Source organism: Marmota marmota, unplaced genomic scaffold (genome assembly GCF_001458135.2).
Source record: "Marmota marmota marmota unplaced genomic scaffold, marMar, whole genome shotgun sequence".
Taxonomy (NCBI): Eukaryota; Metazoa; Chordata; class Mammalia; order Rodentia; family Sciuridae; genus Marmota; species Marmota marmota.
The window spans coordinates 16,250,215-16,268,816 of NW_025999869.1; the positions used below are offsets into that span (position 1 = coordinate 16,250,215).

The 18,602-nt window shown below is 38.4% G+C and overlaps 1 protein-coding gene across 1 annotated transcript in view; it reads right to left on the reverse strand.

Moving 5' to 3' along the window:
- Positions 1–18,602, reverse strand: part of Itk (IL2 inducible T cell kinase) — a 65,535-nt gene that overhangs the window by 22,965 nt on the left and 23,968 nt on the right. Inside the window, exons 5-8 of the mRNA XM_015492675.2 lie at positions 16,200–16,240; positions 12,311–12,462; positions 7,291–7,356; positions 2,780–2,834 (exon numbers count right to left, since the gene is read on the reverse strand). Of these exons, the coding sequence (XP_015348161.1) occupies positions 2,780–2,834; positions 7,291–7,356; positions 12,311–12,462; positions 16,200–16,240 (314 nt within the window). The remainder of the gene's footprint in view (positions 1–2,779; positions 2,835–7,290; positions 7,357–12,310; positions 12,463–16,199; positions 16,241–18,602) is intronic.

Here is an 18,602-nt window from a genome sequence, read left to right on the forward strand (position 1 = left end):
GGGGGGGGGGGCGTGAAAGACAGAGAGAGAAAAAGCATCCCTGCTTTAGTCCAGAACATGTCACTAAACTCGGTTTATCTGCATTTTATACAAAGAAAACAGGCCAGATACTTTTTTTTGGGGGGGGGGTGGGTACCAGGGATTGAACTCAGGGGCACTTGACCACTGAGCCACATCCCCAGTCCTATTTTGTATTTTATTAGAGACAGGGTCTCACTGCATTGTTTAGTGCCTTGCCATTGCTGAAGCTGGCTTTGAACTCACAGTCCTCCTGTCTCAGCCTCCTAAGCCACTGAAATTACAGGCATTTACCACTGCACCCAGCTGTGACACATACTCTTTAAGAGGAATTCTAACAGTCTATAAAATTGTGAATTCCAGATCTTTCCTGATTAAGTGTGTGAGAGTCAATTTCCTCATCTATAAAATGGTTTTTGCAAAGCTGCCAGAAGAATTAAGTATATAGAATATAATCATATTCCTGCAATAGGATCCCAGAATCAGGCCTATGAGGGTTCTTATTGGCCATTATTATTACTTGCTATGGTGCATCCTCTGTTGGAAGCTTGAATTCTATTGTCTGTCATTATCTGAGACATGCTGACTGTGTTAGGAGTATTTTTCTTTTTTTCTGTGCAATTTTAAGGGGACCTTATAGCAAATAAGGTCAGCACAATGGTAAGAAATTGTCAAAAGACAGACTGATGATTCATGGCCTTGTCACATTGCATTAACTTTAAGAGTGTCTCTGATATGTAGCTAGTTTTAATTTCTTCTGTTGAAACACTTCTGTTATTAAGTCAATACTCTATCTTTGACATCTTAGACTCATGCAAATATGATGAACTGAGGCCTTAGACAGAGCTCCTGTCTGAATTTGGGGACATCCAATGTGTGAGATCTCTCTGCAAGGTGTACTAAGTGAGTTATGGGGCACCTGCTTGCAAGGAACGACACACCCTCTACCTACCTAGATTTGTTGAAACAGAAGAGAAACTGCTGAGCTCTAAGGCAGAGTGAGAACAGAGCCACTGGAGAAGTAAGAATAGTGTGTCATGAGGTTAGAAGGTGAGAGAAACCACATCCAATGAATAGGGAAAGAGAGGCCTAAGAGGCTTCTTGGAGGAGGCAACATTTGAAGAAATGACAGGACACTGAGGAGATTCTTTTTAGTGGTTCTCAAATATGGTTAAGTCCCAGAATCACCTGGGTATCACCTCTAGAGGTTCTGACTAGTTAGGCCTAGAGTCCTGGAGTCCAGGAGTTTGGGTTTTTAAAAAATTTTCCCAGTGATGCTCATGATCAGCCAGGTTCTCAAGTTTATTAAACATTTGATATATTCATTTATGCATCCAACAAAATTTATTGAGAAGCTACTTTGTGCAAGATAAAGTTTTGGGTACCACAATGCAGAAGGAACATGATAAAGGGTTTATACTTCAGTGTAGAAAACTGTATGGGGCTATACACTAGAAGCTTTAGCTAATAAAAACTGAAATGAAACAATTCATATCTTGAGAGCCCTAACTTGTTAGATAAGAAGACTCTAAGTACATCTATAAAACAATATGGCTATTGTTTCAAACAGCAGAGAAGAAATGCAAAATATGGCAAGAAATTTTCATTCAATTCTAGTTGTCCAGAATCTGGACTAAATCTGACAGGACTCACTACAATTTACCCTCAGATTTATCAAAGGAGGAGAAGAGAATTTGGCAAAGGAGTTCAAAATACTAGTAAGGAGGAATTTTTTTAAGTACTTGAGCAGGAAAAATGGATTAAGTGCCTCAAAAGGACTGCTATAAAACAGAAATCATCTTTATCTAGTCATTGTTCTGAGCTGTTTGAAGTGCTGTGTAGACTTCATTAACCAATGTGTGGTTGAAAATAATAAAACTGCCTTTGTTTAAAACTGCCCTTGTTTACCTCAGGTTTTTAATTAATTGTGCCATCTCTTAATTAGTTCTGATTAGCCAGGTTTTAATATGTTTTTCAATAACACAGGTTGGCGGGTAGGTCCAGATGCTGAGCAGCTACAAAAGCATTGTGAATTTGGCTTGAAATAAAATATAGATTCCTGGGACCTAACTTTGAAGATTCTGATTCTGCAGATCTGGAATGGGAATGAGACCTGGGGAATCTTTTTTGTTGTTGTTGTTTGTTTGTTTTAAACATTTACAGCAATTCTAGCACGTTTTCCATAGGGAACCACAGAAACTGATTAAGTGCTGAATTGACATAGAACCAAAGAGTAACCAAATTTGATAAGGACTCAACTAAATTCTTCTTTCTCCACAAAATTCTTCCCAATTCCTGCAGCGTTTACTTGTTTACCTTAGACCATCCTCTGAGTCTTTCTTCAGAACTTGTCTTGTTTCCCCTTGAACCCCAAAGCCAGGTGCTGTGGTCAACAGTGTCCACAAGACCAGGAGCAGAGGGGTAGCAGGAGTACGGGGTAACTGATTTAGTGCACTGTTTCCTTGTACTCGTTAAGGCTCAGAAGGAAGAGGGATGTCTCCAGGGTCACACACTGAATTGGTGACAGAACATGGGCCCAAATTCAGTACTTGTTCCTCCATACTATGCTTCATCTCTTCTCATCCCTCTTTCCTATAGTTGCTAGTTCTGCAAATCCTCAGAACATTTGTCACCAGATATGAAAGCCATTGCTAATCTGACATGTCAATCCACTGCCTTGGTGTCAACCACTGCATGGCTGGAAAAACAGTGAAATTTATTTTATTTTAAGTCAAGAGACTTAAAGATGAAGGAGACTTACTGTGTCCAAAAGAAGTTTTTCAGCTTTGTCTCGGCTGATGCTCTTGTTATACCACCTGAATGAAGCAAAGGTGCTGTGTCAATAACATTTAAAATGGTTTCATTATTTATTTATAAAAGATAATGCTAGATGACTGCATGACTGATTGACTCTACAACAGGTACAATCAGAAAAATAAGAAATTATACCCTATGTATGATATATCGAAGTATACAACTGCATTTTACTGTCATGTATAACTAATTAGAGCAAATAAAAAATTAAAATTAAAAAAAATAATGCTAGAAAATCACATGTACATTTTTTGTTTCTACTAGTGTTTTCAAACTCAGAGGCAAAGTCATGATCCATTTCCAAGTAGTAAATATTTACTTGGTGAAGAAAAAATAAAACAGAATTGGTAAAATATTGATCATTGTTGAAACTGGATTTCAGAGCATTCATTATATTATTCTCTCTACTTTGGTAAATGTCATAAATTTTCCATAATGAAGTTTTAGAAAATATTCGTCTTCCTCTCCATTTCATAAGTCAGTGGGTGGTAGGAGTAGGAGGGTGTTCGGGTAGCTATAAAAAGCTAATACCAGTTTGAGAAGTTAGCAAATATCCTTCTAAAACAACTGCCACATTTTCCTCTTTAAGACAGGTTTTCCAGATCTTTTGTAAAATAATTGAATTATTTTTATAATTTTGGTATCTGATTAAGAAAACAAATAAAAAGTGGTGAAGAAAAATATGTATAATTTTTAGGGAATAAATTTTTGAATGTTATTATAATTTTGAGTCATGTCCTGACCTTCCCCGCCACTTGTTTGGTAGGAGTAAAATGATCTTCATTTGACAATTAATCCAGAAAACAGAAATTCTAGGTGTGGAAGGAATAAACTTGCTTGGCTACAAGAATAACAATGGATAAGAGAATTGTTAGATTGATTTGAGTCTTGTAAACATGGTGGAATGGACTTTATACCTCCATGGGCTTTTATGCTTATTTCATGTGTATACACCAAGCAATTAGAAATGGCTGCCTAGAGCTGTGCATTGTAAGGTTTGAAGTCAGCCTAGGCACAGGGGTGAATAGGGTCATTATCAAAGAGTGAGATCTACTTGAATTCAGTTCAGAGGGAGGGAACATCAAGCAAGTGTGTCACAATTTGCCTCCTTCATCTTGTCTGACCCTTCATTTTGCAGAGAAGAGATCTGCGCTCCAACAGGTGAAGTACAGTAGTGCCTCATTTGTACTTTCCCCTTCTGTGATTTCACTTACCCATGGTCAACTATAGTCCAAATATATTAAATGGAAAATTCCAGAAATAACTCAAGTTTTAAATTGTGTGCTTTTTCTGTGTAGCATAATGAAATTTCATACTTACTATTCAATCTCATCCAGGAGGTGAATTTTCTCTTTGCCCAGAGTATCCACACTGTATACACTACCCACTACTAAATGACTAACTGTCTTGGTATCAGATAAACTGCTACAGTATCTTAAGTGTTTTATGTTCAAGTAACCTTTATTTTACTTGATGATAGCCGCAAAGTGCAAGAGTAGTTATTGGGGCTGGGGTTATAGGGCACTTGCTTAGCATGTGTCAGGAACTGGATTCAATTCTCATCACCACATTTAAATAAATAAATGCAATAAAGGCCCATTGACAGCTAAAAAAAGAGTAGTTATTATATCAATTTTATTATAGTACTTTGTTATAATCATTCTAGTCAGTTACTATTCTATCAGTTACTATTAGTAACTTCTTACTGTATCTAATTTATAAAGTAAACTTTATCATAGGCCTGATTATGTGGGAAAATATATCTAGAGTTCAGTACAACCAATGGTTTTAGGCATCCACTGGGGGTCACGAAACATATCCCCTAAGGATAATGGGTATGACAGATAATGGGTATTTGTTCAAGGTCATATCTCCACAATCAATATGCCAATTTATGATTATGGTACCACGTGGTACATGTTTGTCTTATGCAGAGCTTACCTGACAACATTAAGTTCAAGGATAAAATATCATCACACTGAATATCTTTTATATATCTAGATGAATGTTAAATATCTGGATGGTTAGTTATAAGTCTTTTTATTTTCTATATGAGATTTTATAACCTAAAAAATGCAAGCTTATAGTTTATAGCATAAGTAGGGCCAGTGGTCTGTTTTGTTTGTATGGTGTGGCATTTTATTTTGAAAAACTATTAAAAATTCTTTAGGTGAAAGAATACACTTTTTTATTTGGCCAATTTCCACCATTCCTTACTAATTTATATTCTGTTAAAATTTTTAATTTCTTTTCTCAATCTACACAAAGAGATTCTGATTAAACACACAAATGAAACCATTCAGCTTAGTGGTCATTTTAAATAAATGCCTATTATTTTTCTCCAAAGACATTGATTATAAAAATATTTTTTTTCTATTTAAACATATCTCATATATGTTTCATTTCAACTTGAGTATTCTTGTAACTAATGAATCTTGCATATACTTGATCAAACCAAATCTCAGGTTGAGAGATTCTTAAGAAAATGATGACTCTTCACTACAGAATCTATTAGAATTTCAGCAACAAATAACATGACCCCATTTGAGCTAACAAGGACCACACTGAGTTAACAGGAGTCTTTTTTAAAAAATAATTTTTAATTATACATGGACACAATATCTTTATTTTGTTTATTTATTTTTATGAGGTGCTGAGGATCAAACCCAGTGCCTCACATGTGTGAGGCAAGCACTCTGCTACTAAGCCACAACCCCAGCCCAACAAGAGTCTTCATTAGCTCATATTCTTCAGTTCTGGCACCTTATATTTAGTGAGTACTTAATTTTTTAAAAAGTTTTAAGTAATTATAAACTTACAGAAAAGTTGAAAGACACTATAAAAGAACTACTATATACACTGCACCCAGATAAACAAGTGGCTGAAATTTCTTACATTTGCCTTTCCATTCTGTCTGTATATACATATCGATAGTAATTTCTTTTTTTCCTGAACCATTTGAGAGTGGATATTTACTCCTAAGTACTTCAGTGTCTATTTTCTAAAACATAACATGCACTTATATGGCCAAAGTATAAATTACAAAAATATTGCAACTTAACATCTGCCTAATTGCAGAACCTACCAAAATTTCATTTGTCAACAGAAATATTTTACGGTTGACCATCCAATGTAGGATGGGGGCATTTAGTTACTATGTCTCTTCATTCAACAATTTCCAAAGAACACCGGAAATATTCCTTAATTTATCTAATATTTTCTCATGAGTAACTCAAGCTGTGAATTTTCTGGGTGAGGAATATCACAGAGTGATGTTGTACTGGATATTATTCTCAGTATATTACACAGGGAGATACATGATGTCTTTTTATCCCATATTGATATAAATTTTGATTACTTAGATAAAATGAAGCCTACCAGTTTTCTTCATTTTTGTAGTTAAAAGCTATTTATAAGGAGATACTTTGAGACTATGTAAATATATTGTACCTCATCAATTTAGTTCTGACATTCGTTAATTTTTGCCTGAATAAGTTGATACCTTGTTATTTAAACTTTATCATTCCTTCTACGTTCTTTAATTAGCCCTGGACTATGAAAAAGAGTCTTCTCTTATTTATTTACTTACTTACTTACCTATCAATCTAACTATATAGTATACATTCTTATTTGATTCAATGAATTATAGTCCATTACTGTCATTATTTATTCTGATACTTAAATTGTTCCAGTTTAGGTCAAAGGGAGACTTTTAAAGTGACTTACCTGTCCATTTGACATGTTCAATTGTGTACTTTTCTATTTTCTGGATCAAAAAAATATTCCTGTTCTTTCCCTGCCCCAATCCTGGAATCCTGAAGCCATTTCTTCAAGAAGTTCTGGTTCTTTTCAGTGGGGAGTATTATTTAAGAATCAAGACCTAGTGGTAGGTGTATATGTTGCTACTGTGATGTCTTGGCTTCTGGACCTTTCAGGCCCTGAGCTAGGGCATTTATGTACATGGTGAGTACTTTGCATATTATGATCAAATTTTGTTAAACATTCAGCAGTTTCATTAAAATTACATCCACACGGACTTTCTTCTAAATGATGGTTTAGCAAAAACTTTACACAATCTGAACAGATATTTAATATCTATCTGTTAACCTAGTATTGGAAGCATTGCATTAAACCATATTTTATGTCCATATCTGATCTAGTGTTGAAAGTATTTTTTTTCTTTTCAAGTAAGATCAATATTCTTGGGATTCTCAATAGAAACTTTTATTTTTACCACAATCTTCTCAGGCACCTGAGAATCACCCTTTTGATAAAAGGAGAGGGCAGCATGTGGACTACCATCCTTTCTTATTTAGGGTGGACCTTTATCATCCAGCAGGTCAGAGAATGGAAAGAAGACAATAGGCCAAGAAAAGAAACCATCAATCAATATTTTACTCTTAACCTAGGGAGAATTCCTTAGTACCATATTTTTCAAAAACAAATAAAATATCTTACTCATAGGTTTCCAGGTTATTAGGAGATTTTTCCACCAGATAACTGCTTGGTACATATCCTTCATGCCTGTTAAAAAGGAAATTAGTGTTTAGACTAATACAGAACTTTTATATCTTGGTTTTATAGGTTGAAGTCTCACATAATTTAGTGTTTGTGATATTTTAAAGTTTCCAAATAAATGTTAAAAGTAACAATTACTTGTTAGTTGTTAAAAGCAATTGATTTTACTGCTAAAATATAAAATATAATAAATAACAAGAGGCTATTTTACTTTAAAAGCTTTGCTTGCTGCTGTCCTCATTGCAAAATTTCCTCTACTGGAAAAAAAAGATTAATGTTCAGTCTCTATTTTCTATAATGAAGCATTTTTGTGTGTGTAATATCAGCATTTTTTCCACTTTAGTGCTATCATTTTATAGTCAGGAAACCAACATAATTAAAAATTTTAAAAATGACTTTCCAACCACAGGTTCTGAAAGATACTTCCAGTTGTATCACATGCTTTTAAATTCAAGGCCTCCCTAGTTGAGTTTCTTCAGATACATAAACATGAGAAAATAGAATAAGGTCAGGCTGGATTTGGGGGTGGGGGGGTCACTTTTCAGTAGAAATATGTGCAGTTTGATAAAAACATAATAAAAATAATTATATATATAATCATATATATGTATATATGTATGTATATATGTATTCCTTATATATACCATATATATACTATACATATTATATATATATATATTACACTTGTAAAGAGTTCTGTAGTTTTCAAAGTACTTTCCTATCCATGATTTAATTTAAAACCAGAAGGTGAGAACAGAACCCCTGTCATTCTCTGGTTTCTGACTTATAAAATGAGATGCCTGAACTAGATTATACATATAGAGTCCTTTCACACTTTGCCAATGTATAAAAAGATATCTGATATTTTCTTTCTTCTTGCCCCATAAAGTGTTTTAATTTTTAAATATAAAGCCAATTTTCAATCTAGTCATTATGTTTCAAGGGGAATGTGTAATCTATATTACAGAGTTATTTTGAAGAATGATTAAAACAGGAATACAGATGCCAAATACAGAATGATTATCTTACATTTTAGTAAGAGATTGCTAAATAACCATGGTACACTTTCTTTGGAGAATTGACATTTGGCCTCAGGATCATCCTTAATATAGTGCTCTTGGCAGCCATTGCCAAATGATGGAAGCCATTTTGTTCTGAAATTTGTCATTTCTTCTCTCTCTCTCTCTCTCTCTCTCTCTCTCTCTTTTATTGGTTCTTTTACTTATACATGAAATTAGAATTCATTTTGACAAAATTATACAAGCATGGAATATATTGTATTCTAATTAGGCACCCATTGTTGTGGAAGTACACAATGGTGGGATTCACTTAGGTATTTTCATATAAGTACATAAAAAAATTATATCAGATTAATTCCACTGTCTTTCTTATTCCTATCCCCCACTCTTCCCTTCATTCCTCTTTGTCTAGTCTACTGAACTCCCCCTGCATTATGGTTTGGCTCCCACATATTACTGAAAACATTTGACCTTTTTTTGTTGTTGTTGTTATTGTTTTTTTTTTTTTTTGATTGTCTGATTTCACTTAGCATGATTGTCTCCAGATTCATCCATGTATTGGCAAATATCATAAAGTCATTCTTCTTTCTGGCTGATTAGAATTCCATTGTGTATATATCCACAATTTCTTTATCCATTCATCTGTTGAAGGGCACGTAGGTTGCCTCCATAGCTTAGCTATTGTGAATTGTGCTGCTGTAAATATTGATGTGGCTGTGTCACTGTAGTATGGTGACTTTAAATCTTTTGGATGTATGCTGAGGAGTGGGATAACTGGGTCAAATGGTGGTTCCACTCCTATTTTTTTGAGTAATCTACATATTGTTTTCCAGAATTTTCCCTGTTTCTTGCCACATCATATATTTACAATTATATTATCAGAATAAATAATATATTTGCTGTTGAATAGAATAATGTATTTTAATAGCCAACTAAAACTGGGTTATGTACTCAAATGATATTTATTCTTATCACTTTTATGTGGATATATAGAACTTACAAAGCTCTTTTGATTTCCATAATCTCATTGATTTTTCTCAGCACTGTGAGAAAAAAAGCTGATATTATCATCTGCATTTTGCAGATAAAGAAATGAATTCACAGAGCAAGTAACCTGATTATAGTCACACATGACAAGAGTGGCTGATACTGAAGTCCAAGTCCTCTCTTCCATCTCGTGTACTTTCCACTGTGCCACACTATACAGGAAGTCCTTTATAATGCCCTTGAAGTGCAGAGCTGAGCCTTCCCACAGGCCACTGAACAAAGGGTAAACGGTCATTTGAGGAAGGAAGACCTAGAAGAAAAAATTCCCTGACACATTTGATATGATAAATAATGTCCATTGATTGAACTGATGAATTTCTAAGTAAGTTCATTTGTTTGTAGTTACAGGGATTTTATCTGCTTCTCCCCAGAACTGGCAAAGAGAAGATGAAGGGAGAAGCCATGATTCATCTAGAAAGGGCAGCTCCAGATGACAAGCTTTGGGATCTGTTCTTAAACTACCTGCCTCTCAAACCACAGTCGTCAATGTGATCACATCTTGCCTACCTTCTTCTGCCTCCAGCTTCCCCTACAGTGGGGTTGATAAGGATCCCTAAAGGGAGGACACCTGGAGAATGTAAATTTCTGTGGATGCTAAGTCATGCCTTAATCTTAAATGCATTCATGTCCCTCTATTTTTACCCATCAGATTGGCTTTTCTTCCTTCCTTTCTCGGTATTTATTTTTATTTTTTGAAAATTTAAAGTGTTGGGACTTCCTGTTGGAAGAGTATGAATTTGGCAAGCTTTTTCAGGATATTATCTATCAAAATTAAGATATCACATACTCTGACCCAGAACTGTTAGAAATGTGATATGTATGTATTTACACACACACACATAAACAAACATACACACACACACACACACACACACACACACACACACACTGGAAAGATTGCCAAGATGCTAACATACATGAACAAAGCAAAATCTTCATTATAGCCTTGTTTGAAATAACAAAGAAAAATAACCTGGAAAATAAGTGTTCATTACAAAATTATTATAATTTAAAAAAATTTTTTTAGTTGTTGATGGATGGACCTTTATTTTATTCATTTATTTATATGTAGTGCTGAGAATTGAACTCAGTGCCTCACACATGTGAGCAAGCACTCTATCACTGAGCCAATTATTATAATTATCATACATTCTAACGCTGTACAATTGTGTTAAAAGAGGTAGATTAGCATATGGTGATATGAAAAGATGTCTGAGATACATCACGAAAGTTTAAAAGAAACGTAAAGGACAGAAAGAATCATCTTAAGGCAAATGAACAAAGGATGGATTTGTATCTGTATAACTTTCTTGTCCAACACACACAAGAAAGTATTAATAGTGATTACGTTTGTAATTGATAGGGAGGGAAAATAGAGGAGAGCTTATTTTTCATGCACATTTCTTTCTATTTAGTTTATTATTTATTTATTTGCAGTGCTAGGGATCAAATTCCAGGCCTAGCACATGCTAGGTAATGGGTCTGTCACTAAACTACACCCTACTTTTTTCCTTTTAGCTCCCCAAATCCCCTTGTTTTTGTTGTTGTTGTTTTTAAATAAAATATTGGCATAGACTATCTAGATGTTGCAATGCTGGAATGTTCTTTTTCATGTTTTTAAACCAATAATAACCTCATACTTGAAACATTTAAACCCCTAATATGAACATGTAAGAATGTTAACACAAGCCAGGTGTGGTGGTGCACACCTGTAATCCCTGTGGCTACAGAGGCTGAGACAAGAGGATCACAAGTTCTAAGTTAGCCTCAGCAACATAGCAAAGGGCCTAGGTAATTTAGTGAGTCCCAGTCCCAAAATACAAAATAATAAGGGCTAGGGATGTGGCTCCATGGTTAAGCACCTCTGGGTTCAATCCCTCCTGGTGCCAAAAAAATAAAATAAAATAAAAATATGGGGTTGGGGCTGTGGCTCAGTAGTAGAGCACTTGCCTACATGTGGAAGGTACTGGGTTCGATCCTTAGCATCACATAAAAATAAACAAATAAAATAAAGGTACTTTGTCCATCTACAACTATATTTATTTAAATGTTAATACAATTTTTTTATTTGCAAAATGTTGAAAATAACCCAAATGTCTAGGAATTTGCTAAATTAGGATACATTTATGTGCTTAACCTATGCAATTATTCAAATCATATTCTGAAGAATATTGCAGGGGTTGGCTAAATACCTCAGATAAATTAAAAGGAAAAAAATAAAGCCGTATAAAGCAGTGTGGATCTCATGCATTTAAATTAAGCAGTAATAACTAGGTCAATGCATCCCAGAGCATTCTGAAGGCTAATAATAATAATTTGATACTTCAGATTAGTGAAGGGCTATGAGACATTTTCCATTTAAAAATCCTATGGTGAGCAATCATTTATTCATCCAACTTTATTTTCTGCACCCATAATGGATTGAATAGTTCAACGGCTGTGGTCACAACTAAATCTTCAGAACCTTCTTTCTGATGCTTCCTGATATAACCACACATCTGCACCATCTCTATACAGCTTTTCTTTCCACTGAAAATCAGCACTTCAAAATGGTATATACCTTCAGCCTTACTTCAACACTCAAGAACAACAGTGCTTTGCAGAACAAGTTGCCAATCTCCCAAATTGCTGGAGTCAGTGGAAAAACCCAGGGGGTTTTCAGATGAGTTTAGGGCTGGGAATGTACAGGGAGCAGGCAGAGAAAGTGGCTACCTTCCGGCCACTTCTGAGAATAGCAAAGATTCCAGTCACCCCTTCCTCTCCCTCCTGCCTCTGCTCTCCTCTCCTCATCAGTGAGGTGGGCACACTGAGGGAGGAAGGACAAGTCATTCTGGTATGTTCTTCGTTTCCACTGTACCTCAAATGCTGGGACAGGAGCCATAAAGATGCCTTACCCATTCTTGTCTTGAACTCTCCACCAGTGGATCTCAGAACTGTCCAGTAGGTAGTACTCTTCATTTCGCTGCAGGGCAAGTTCCTGGGGATCGTTGGTTTGGTAGTCATACAGGGCAACAACCAGGGTTTCTTCAGGTTCCTGCAGGGATCGCTGGGGAAGAGGTGCCAAGACCAAGCAGAGTCATAAGAAGGAGGTAAAGGTCATAGCAAAGACAGCAAATCCCTGCATTGTAACTTGCTTCTGGATCTATGCCAGCTCAGCCCACCAGCTCCTGCCAACCCCTAAGGTATCTGCAGAGATGATCTATTTTTCTCTAGTTAGCTTTCTTTATATGTTAGAATTATGATGCTGAATAGAACTCAAAGGATATCAGTGCCCAATTTTTTCATTCTACCAAATAAATCCTGACAACAGTGAATGCCAAGCAGTCACATGCTTTCCACAAGTCTGCTGATTTCTCTGCCTGCACCCTGCCATAGGCTGCAGCCTCTCCACCAGAGCATCATGCTCCTGTGAAGGAAATGCAGGTGACACTAAGCCATTCGGTCCATGCTTTGCAGATTTGATTTATGAGTTCATCCCTAATCCATTGAATCATGTTGGAGCTGGGATTCCTCTGAGAGAGATCATTTAATCCATTCTTTCATTCAGGATGGGGATACAGGCCCAGATGGGGAAATGAACACAGCCAGTTTAGGTAGCAGTAGTCTTAAAATGCTATTAACACATAGGCTCTTTCTTTCACTTGAGACTGTCTAGCCTATGTCTCTGACCTGCAGTACCTTTCTTAGGATGAAATATTAAAATGAAGAAAAGACTAATGCAAACAATCACCAGAGTTCAGGATGGGCATAGGTTTGGGAATGAGGAAACATTGGAATGATGTAGTTACTGGCTAGAATGTGACTTAGTGTCAGGAAGTCACAAGTTCTCTGAGTACATTAAAGTATTTGGTAGTATAAAAACACTGGAGTTAAAAAAGAAAAAAGAGGCTTGTCTTACTGATGTAGGCATGTCATCCTAGTGCAGCTCAGATGCATATCTGAAATCCAGGTATTTGTGGAGTTTGTGAGGTGGTGGTGTACTGGGTACTACAGATAAGAGTTGATGGACATGAGGCTTTTGCTGAGGAACTAATGGGTAAAGAAATTGTGCTCAAGGGCCTCTGAGGAAATATAGGAGGGATATGGTATGGCATTTGTCTCCTGATAAGTCCATCTCACTGGTTAATTCTTATGAAGAGAAAGGTCAGAGCAGATTTCTCAAATAATGGAGGCATCCTTCTAAAAGGATAGCACAGGACATCTTGGGGGATTATTAGGAATGTTAAAAAATTTGAGGTATGCTACACTACAAAATGCTCTTCGGTGCCCTACAACTTTTGAATGTCTTTTTAAATATTCTTCTGGTGAGAAACCTGCTTATAATTATGATATGTAAGAAGACCCTAGGCCTAGATCCTACTCAATCTAAGACAGAGTACTGAATTTCCCAGGAATGCTACTACCCAGTGCATGGAAGAGCGCTTACACTTTGCTTAACTGAGAATTTTACCAAGAATTTTTAATTATTTTGAAAAATCACATCACAAATATTAACATTATATTTGGGTCATCAGTAAAACATTCCTGCATCAGTTGGGTTCCAGCTGTCAATTTCAGTGGAATTCTACCTACAGGCACAAGCAATTGGTTATTCCTCCTTCTTCAAGTACAGCCATGCCACAATATTGATATAGAGTTACGTGCTATATATTTTTTTTGTTTTTAGTACTACACTTACATCACTTATTGATTCTTTTAAAAGGATGTTTAGATAGGTTGTGTTATTTTTGATTGTCTTTTCAGGATAACAAAAGGATCTTTGTAACATATTTGTCATAAAAAGGGAACAATGGGTTTGATAGGGTTAGGAACCACTAGATTAGAGTAAGAAGATCAAGGGAAGACATTTGTAGAAAATGATGGACTTTGTGCTCAAAAAGGCTGCTTAGAAGCTGAGGGGGTACAATGAGGCTTGAAGTAGATGAGGGTCCCACGTCCTGGCTTCTCTGCTTTAAGCCTCAAAACACCCCTGATCCCCAAGAGCTCTCTTGGCCGCAGGTGGGGAGAGCTCCCCTGGGCTGAGGGGCCCTCCTAGACAGCCTGGGTGGCAGTGGCAGGGGTAGAGTAGGGAGTGAGGGAGAAAGGACATAGGCAGACACAGTGCTGAGTGGCCTCTTAGGAGGCTCTTCTGGGTTGACTGGGAGGCGTCTTAAGGATGAGCTGAGCTCCTGTAAATAAGGGGGCCAAAAGGAAATGGAATTTGGACTTCAGCAGAAACCATGACCTTGTTTGCTCCCTAGAGAGGTCTGGGACTGTCTGACCATGGAGATTCTCCATTTTGACCCCAAACAGCCATCCTTCCTCTCTGGAGGACCTCTCCACAGTCTTTTCTCTTACAGCATGAGGCCTAAAACAGCTTGAAAACATTGTTCTCCTCAGGTAAGAGAGCAAGCAGGTAAAAAGAGAAAATGACTTCAAGCAGCTCAGAGTAAGAGAAATGTTGAAACCGCTTTAGAGGTGTGATTGAAATTAGAGCAATGGTTCAGAAACCCTGTGGTCACAGTGTTCAAAACAGTATGGATGCTGCTCCTTCAGGTGTGAAAAGCCAAATGGCAGAGTCCGAGGGGCGATGGACTTCACTTTCATGGACACTGAGAATAAAGCAGGAGCAGACTGACTTAGGTTGAGTGGAATGGGTTTGGGTGGGATTGCCAGGGGAACCATCTGCAAGTGAGAGCAGAGGGGTTCCAAACCACATCTGCAAGGAGAATGTTAAAGCAGTCTTCAGAGGGCCAGTGGAACTAAAGTAAGGAGCTCATTTTCTGCTACAGTAGCACAGCTCTTCCCTGTTGTGAGGGAGTAGGCTGATGACAGATCTAAAAACCAGCCTGAAGTTTTCAGGATTTAGATCTTCCTTCATGGGGAAACTGCCAGTTTTGAAATGTCACCACGTTGGCTGTTGGGGGTGGGGGGAAGCAGAGCTCAGTCTTCAAGAAGAAGCGTGAAGAGTCAGAATTGGTAGATTCTGGAATAGAGGAAAAGTGCTTAAATGTAGGTATTGGGAATTATATGACCAGAAAATGAAGGCCAATTCTTTCCTGCTTTTTGTTTTTGTTTTTTCCTGTCTTCTTAACAATCTTCCTCAGAGTTGGTGCTGTACCATGGAGTCATATAAATCAGTATATTACAGATTCTCAAACTTGAATGTACCTTAGAATCACCTGGAGGCTTATTCAAAGGCACACTATAGGCCCCTACCCTAGATGTGTAGATGCAGCAGGTTTGGGGTGTTGCCTGAGAAGCTGCATTCCTGTCAGGCTCCCGAGCAATGCTGATACTGCTGGTCTACGGACCAACCACTGAGAACCACCACTCAAGCTAAAGACCAGCACACCAGAAACTGCATCCTGCTAAGTGTGCTTTGGAAAGCCTCCAAGACATCTCTTGGGACTTGATTACCCAAGCTCTAAAATGAGAATAAAACTATAACCCTCTGAGGTGGGTAGAAGAGATACTTAGTTTTAACACAAATAATGAAAAATAAGGATATGCTTCATGACAGAGTGTTATCAAATTTATATCTCTAGAGTGCTAATATGTCAAACCACAGAGTAAATACACAGTTTAATATCTGTGACTATAAAGTGAAAACGGAGAGGTGGGGCTTCAGCAGCCAAGTGGCCCTTGAAGTGGACAGACCCACGAAAGAGCACAAAAAACACGCTGAGTCATGCTGAATCGCCAGATCTGCGGTATCTATCCAGGGTTTGAGAAGCATGGGCAGTGCCCTTGGGCCTGCAGCTCTGTCGGCCCACCTATGCCTGGAGCTGGCTACTCACTCACCCTGTTATCTTCAGGAGTAGGAGGAAGAGGCTTCTTTGAAGCTGAAACAAGAAAAACAGAAAAAGAAGGTGAGCATGAAACTCACTGGGCCCAACCGGAGGTTGGGGGCCTTTCAGAGAAAAAGGGTGGAAGGAAAACAACAGAGGGAAAGGGGCCAGAGGGAGATGACGAGACACACAGAAACTAGAGTTGGCCTTGGCAGAGCCTGTTTATCTCTTTCACCGCTGGTTTCCAATTACCTTTTCTAGAAAACACTAGAGACTTCTAGAAATTAATATTCTGAACTTTCTGTATTCCCAGGAAAAACTTGATTGGGGTGGGGGTGAGTCTTGAGCCGTTTTCTGCAGGTACAAAGACTTCCACAAATGTATGTGCCACCTGCTAAGGCCAGGAGTGGGAATTGGTGACTCAGGGGACAGTGACTCACTGGTTTCCTGGTGTGTTGTGGGCCTGAGGAGGGGGTGGATGAGGTGGGAGGTCATTGCGCTCCTCTTTGAGTGGGATGAAATCTGCTTTTAATTGGCATTGAAAGGCCTCTGAACTTGTTGCTTTCCCTAAACTACAGCCCATCTCTCTCCACCTCACTGTCTGCCTCTCTCTACTTCTCTTTATGTCTCCATATCTCCCTCTCTTTACTCTCTTTCCTCCTTCCTCCCTTCTCTGCTCTCTCTCCTTTTCCTTCTCTTCATCCTTTCATCTCTCCATCTCCATCTCTCACTTTTCTGCTTTGTGGCACTGCGAAGGTCAGGGCTGGCATGAATGGGCCACCGTTGTATGTCTGTGTGGAGAAACACATGTGAGGGTAGGTGAGAGATGGCACAGGCTTCAGCCCAGTGCAAAGATTGCTTTCATCATTAGAGATTAGAAGGAAAGGGGTTATATAGGCAGGCAGTGAGGCCTCATCTCAACATGAAGTGGACTTGCACTTGGACAGCCCCCGTCAAGGGATGTGGGAGAGGAGATGAGCACATTGAGGTTGTAGCCCAGCCCTGTGCCAATTCCTTAACCAAGGGCAGGCTGGGGTATGAACTTGGGCTCACAATTAATAGACAAGGATAACACACACACTAAGAAGAATAGTTCCTACTGCACTCAACATGAGCTGGAGACTGGTGGTCTGACCTCAGCTCTATCAATATAAGCTGTATAGCCTTGAGCCCCTTCCAGCACCAGACATTCTGTGACTGGCCTTTTTCTTTTTCTGTGGCCTTGTTCTTTCCTTCCTTCCTCTCCCTGTGTGTGACCATGGTATGAAATGTGATTAGGGCTGGCTCTCATTACAGAAACCAGTGATGCTGTGGGTTGGTGTGGCAGGATCTATTTCTACTCAGCCATTTCTGCTGCTTTGCAGTTACTCACACTGTCCTATCTTAGCCTCAGATTCTTTCCTCCACAAATAAGAAAGACTATTAGACACAGTTAGCATTTATTGAGAACTCTCTAAATGCCAGGAGCTGTGCTAAGGGTTTTCACAACCCCCAAAACCTCCCAGCAACCACACAAAGTATAGGAACCCTGTCTACATATGGTGGGTGAGGTTATTTAACTGAGGGTTGAGGAGATGCTCAGAGGCGGAGATGGCAGTGGGATTGCAGCAGGACAAACCATTAGCAGGTGGCTGCACAGCACACCCATGGAAGTGGCTGAGAGTTGCTAGGTCTAGGTTAATGTCGGTAGGAGCTTGACATGACCAGCACTAGTTATGGTGAGTCAGTCCGATGCGCCTAGCACCTCAGTCAGGTGTCTAGGATTCAGCAGAGGGAACATATGTGCATACTGCAAAGGAATAGTTGCAACATGCACATTGAAAACTCCAAAATGGAAACACAGATTCAAGGAATTTAAGAGTTGGAAGGGGCCATGGGTATTTTTTCATTTTCGGCCCCTAAGATCTCTCCTACCATTTTAGAGACAAGGGCATTGATGGTCAAGTGACTCATCTGAGGGACCACAGCACGGTGCCAGTAGGAATTTGGAGACCAGATTTCTAGTTCGGGAAAAGGCTTCCACTCACTGAGGCAAGGCTGCCCCATGCTGCTATTGTAGTAGCTTCTGCCCGCACTGAAGGTTCTGTTTTTTTTTTTTTTTTTCTCATCACATGCTGCCCTCCCAAGTAGAACCAACAGGGCCAATGTGCACAATCACTGACTTCTGAAGCTCAGTAAATATTCTCTGGGGCCAATGGACTGGTGACCTTGAAAGACTTTCTTTCCCGAGGGGGAAGGTGAGAGGTGGTGGTTTCTTGAGTGGTGCTGAGACAGGCTGTGACTCAGGAAGCCACGGAAAACCCAGCCACATGTTACATCCGCCTGCTGTCAGTCTCAAGTATTAAGTTAGTGAAAGAGAGAGAGAGAGAGAGAGAGAGAGAGAGAGAGAGAGAGAGAGAGAGAGAGAGAGAGAGAG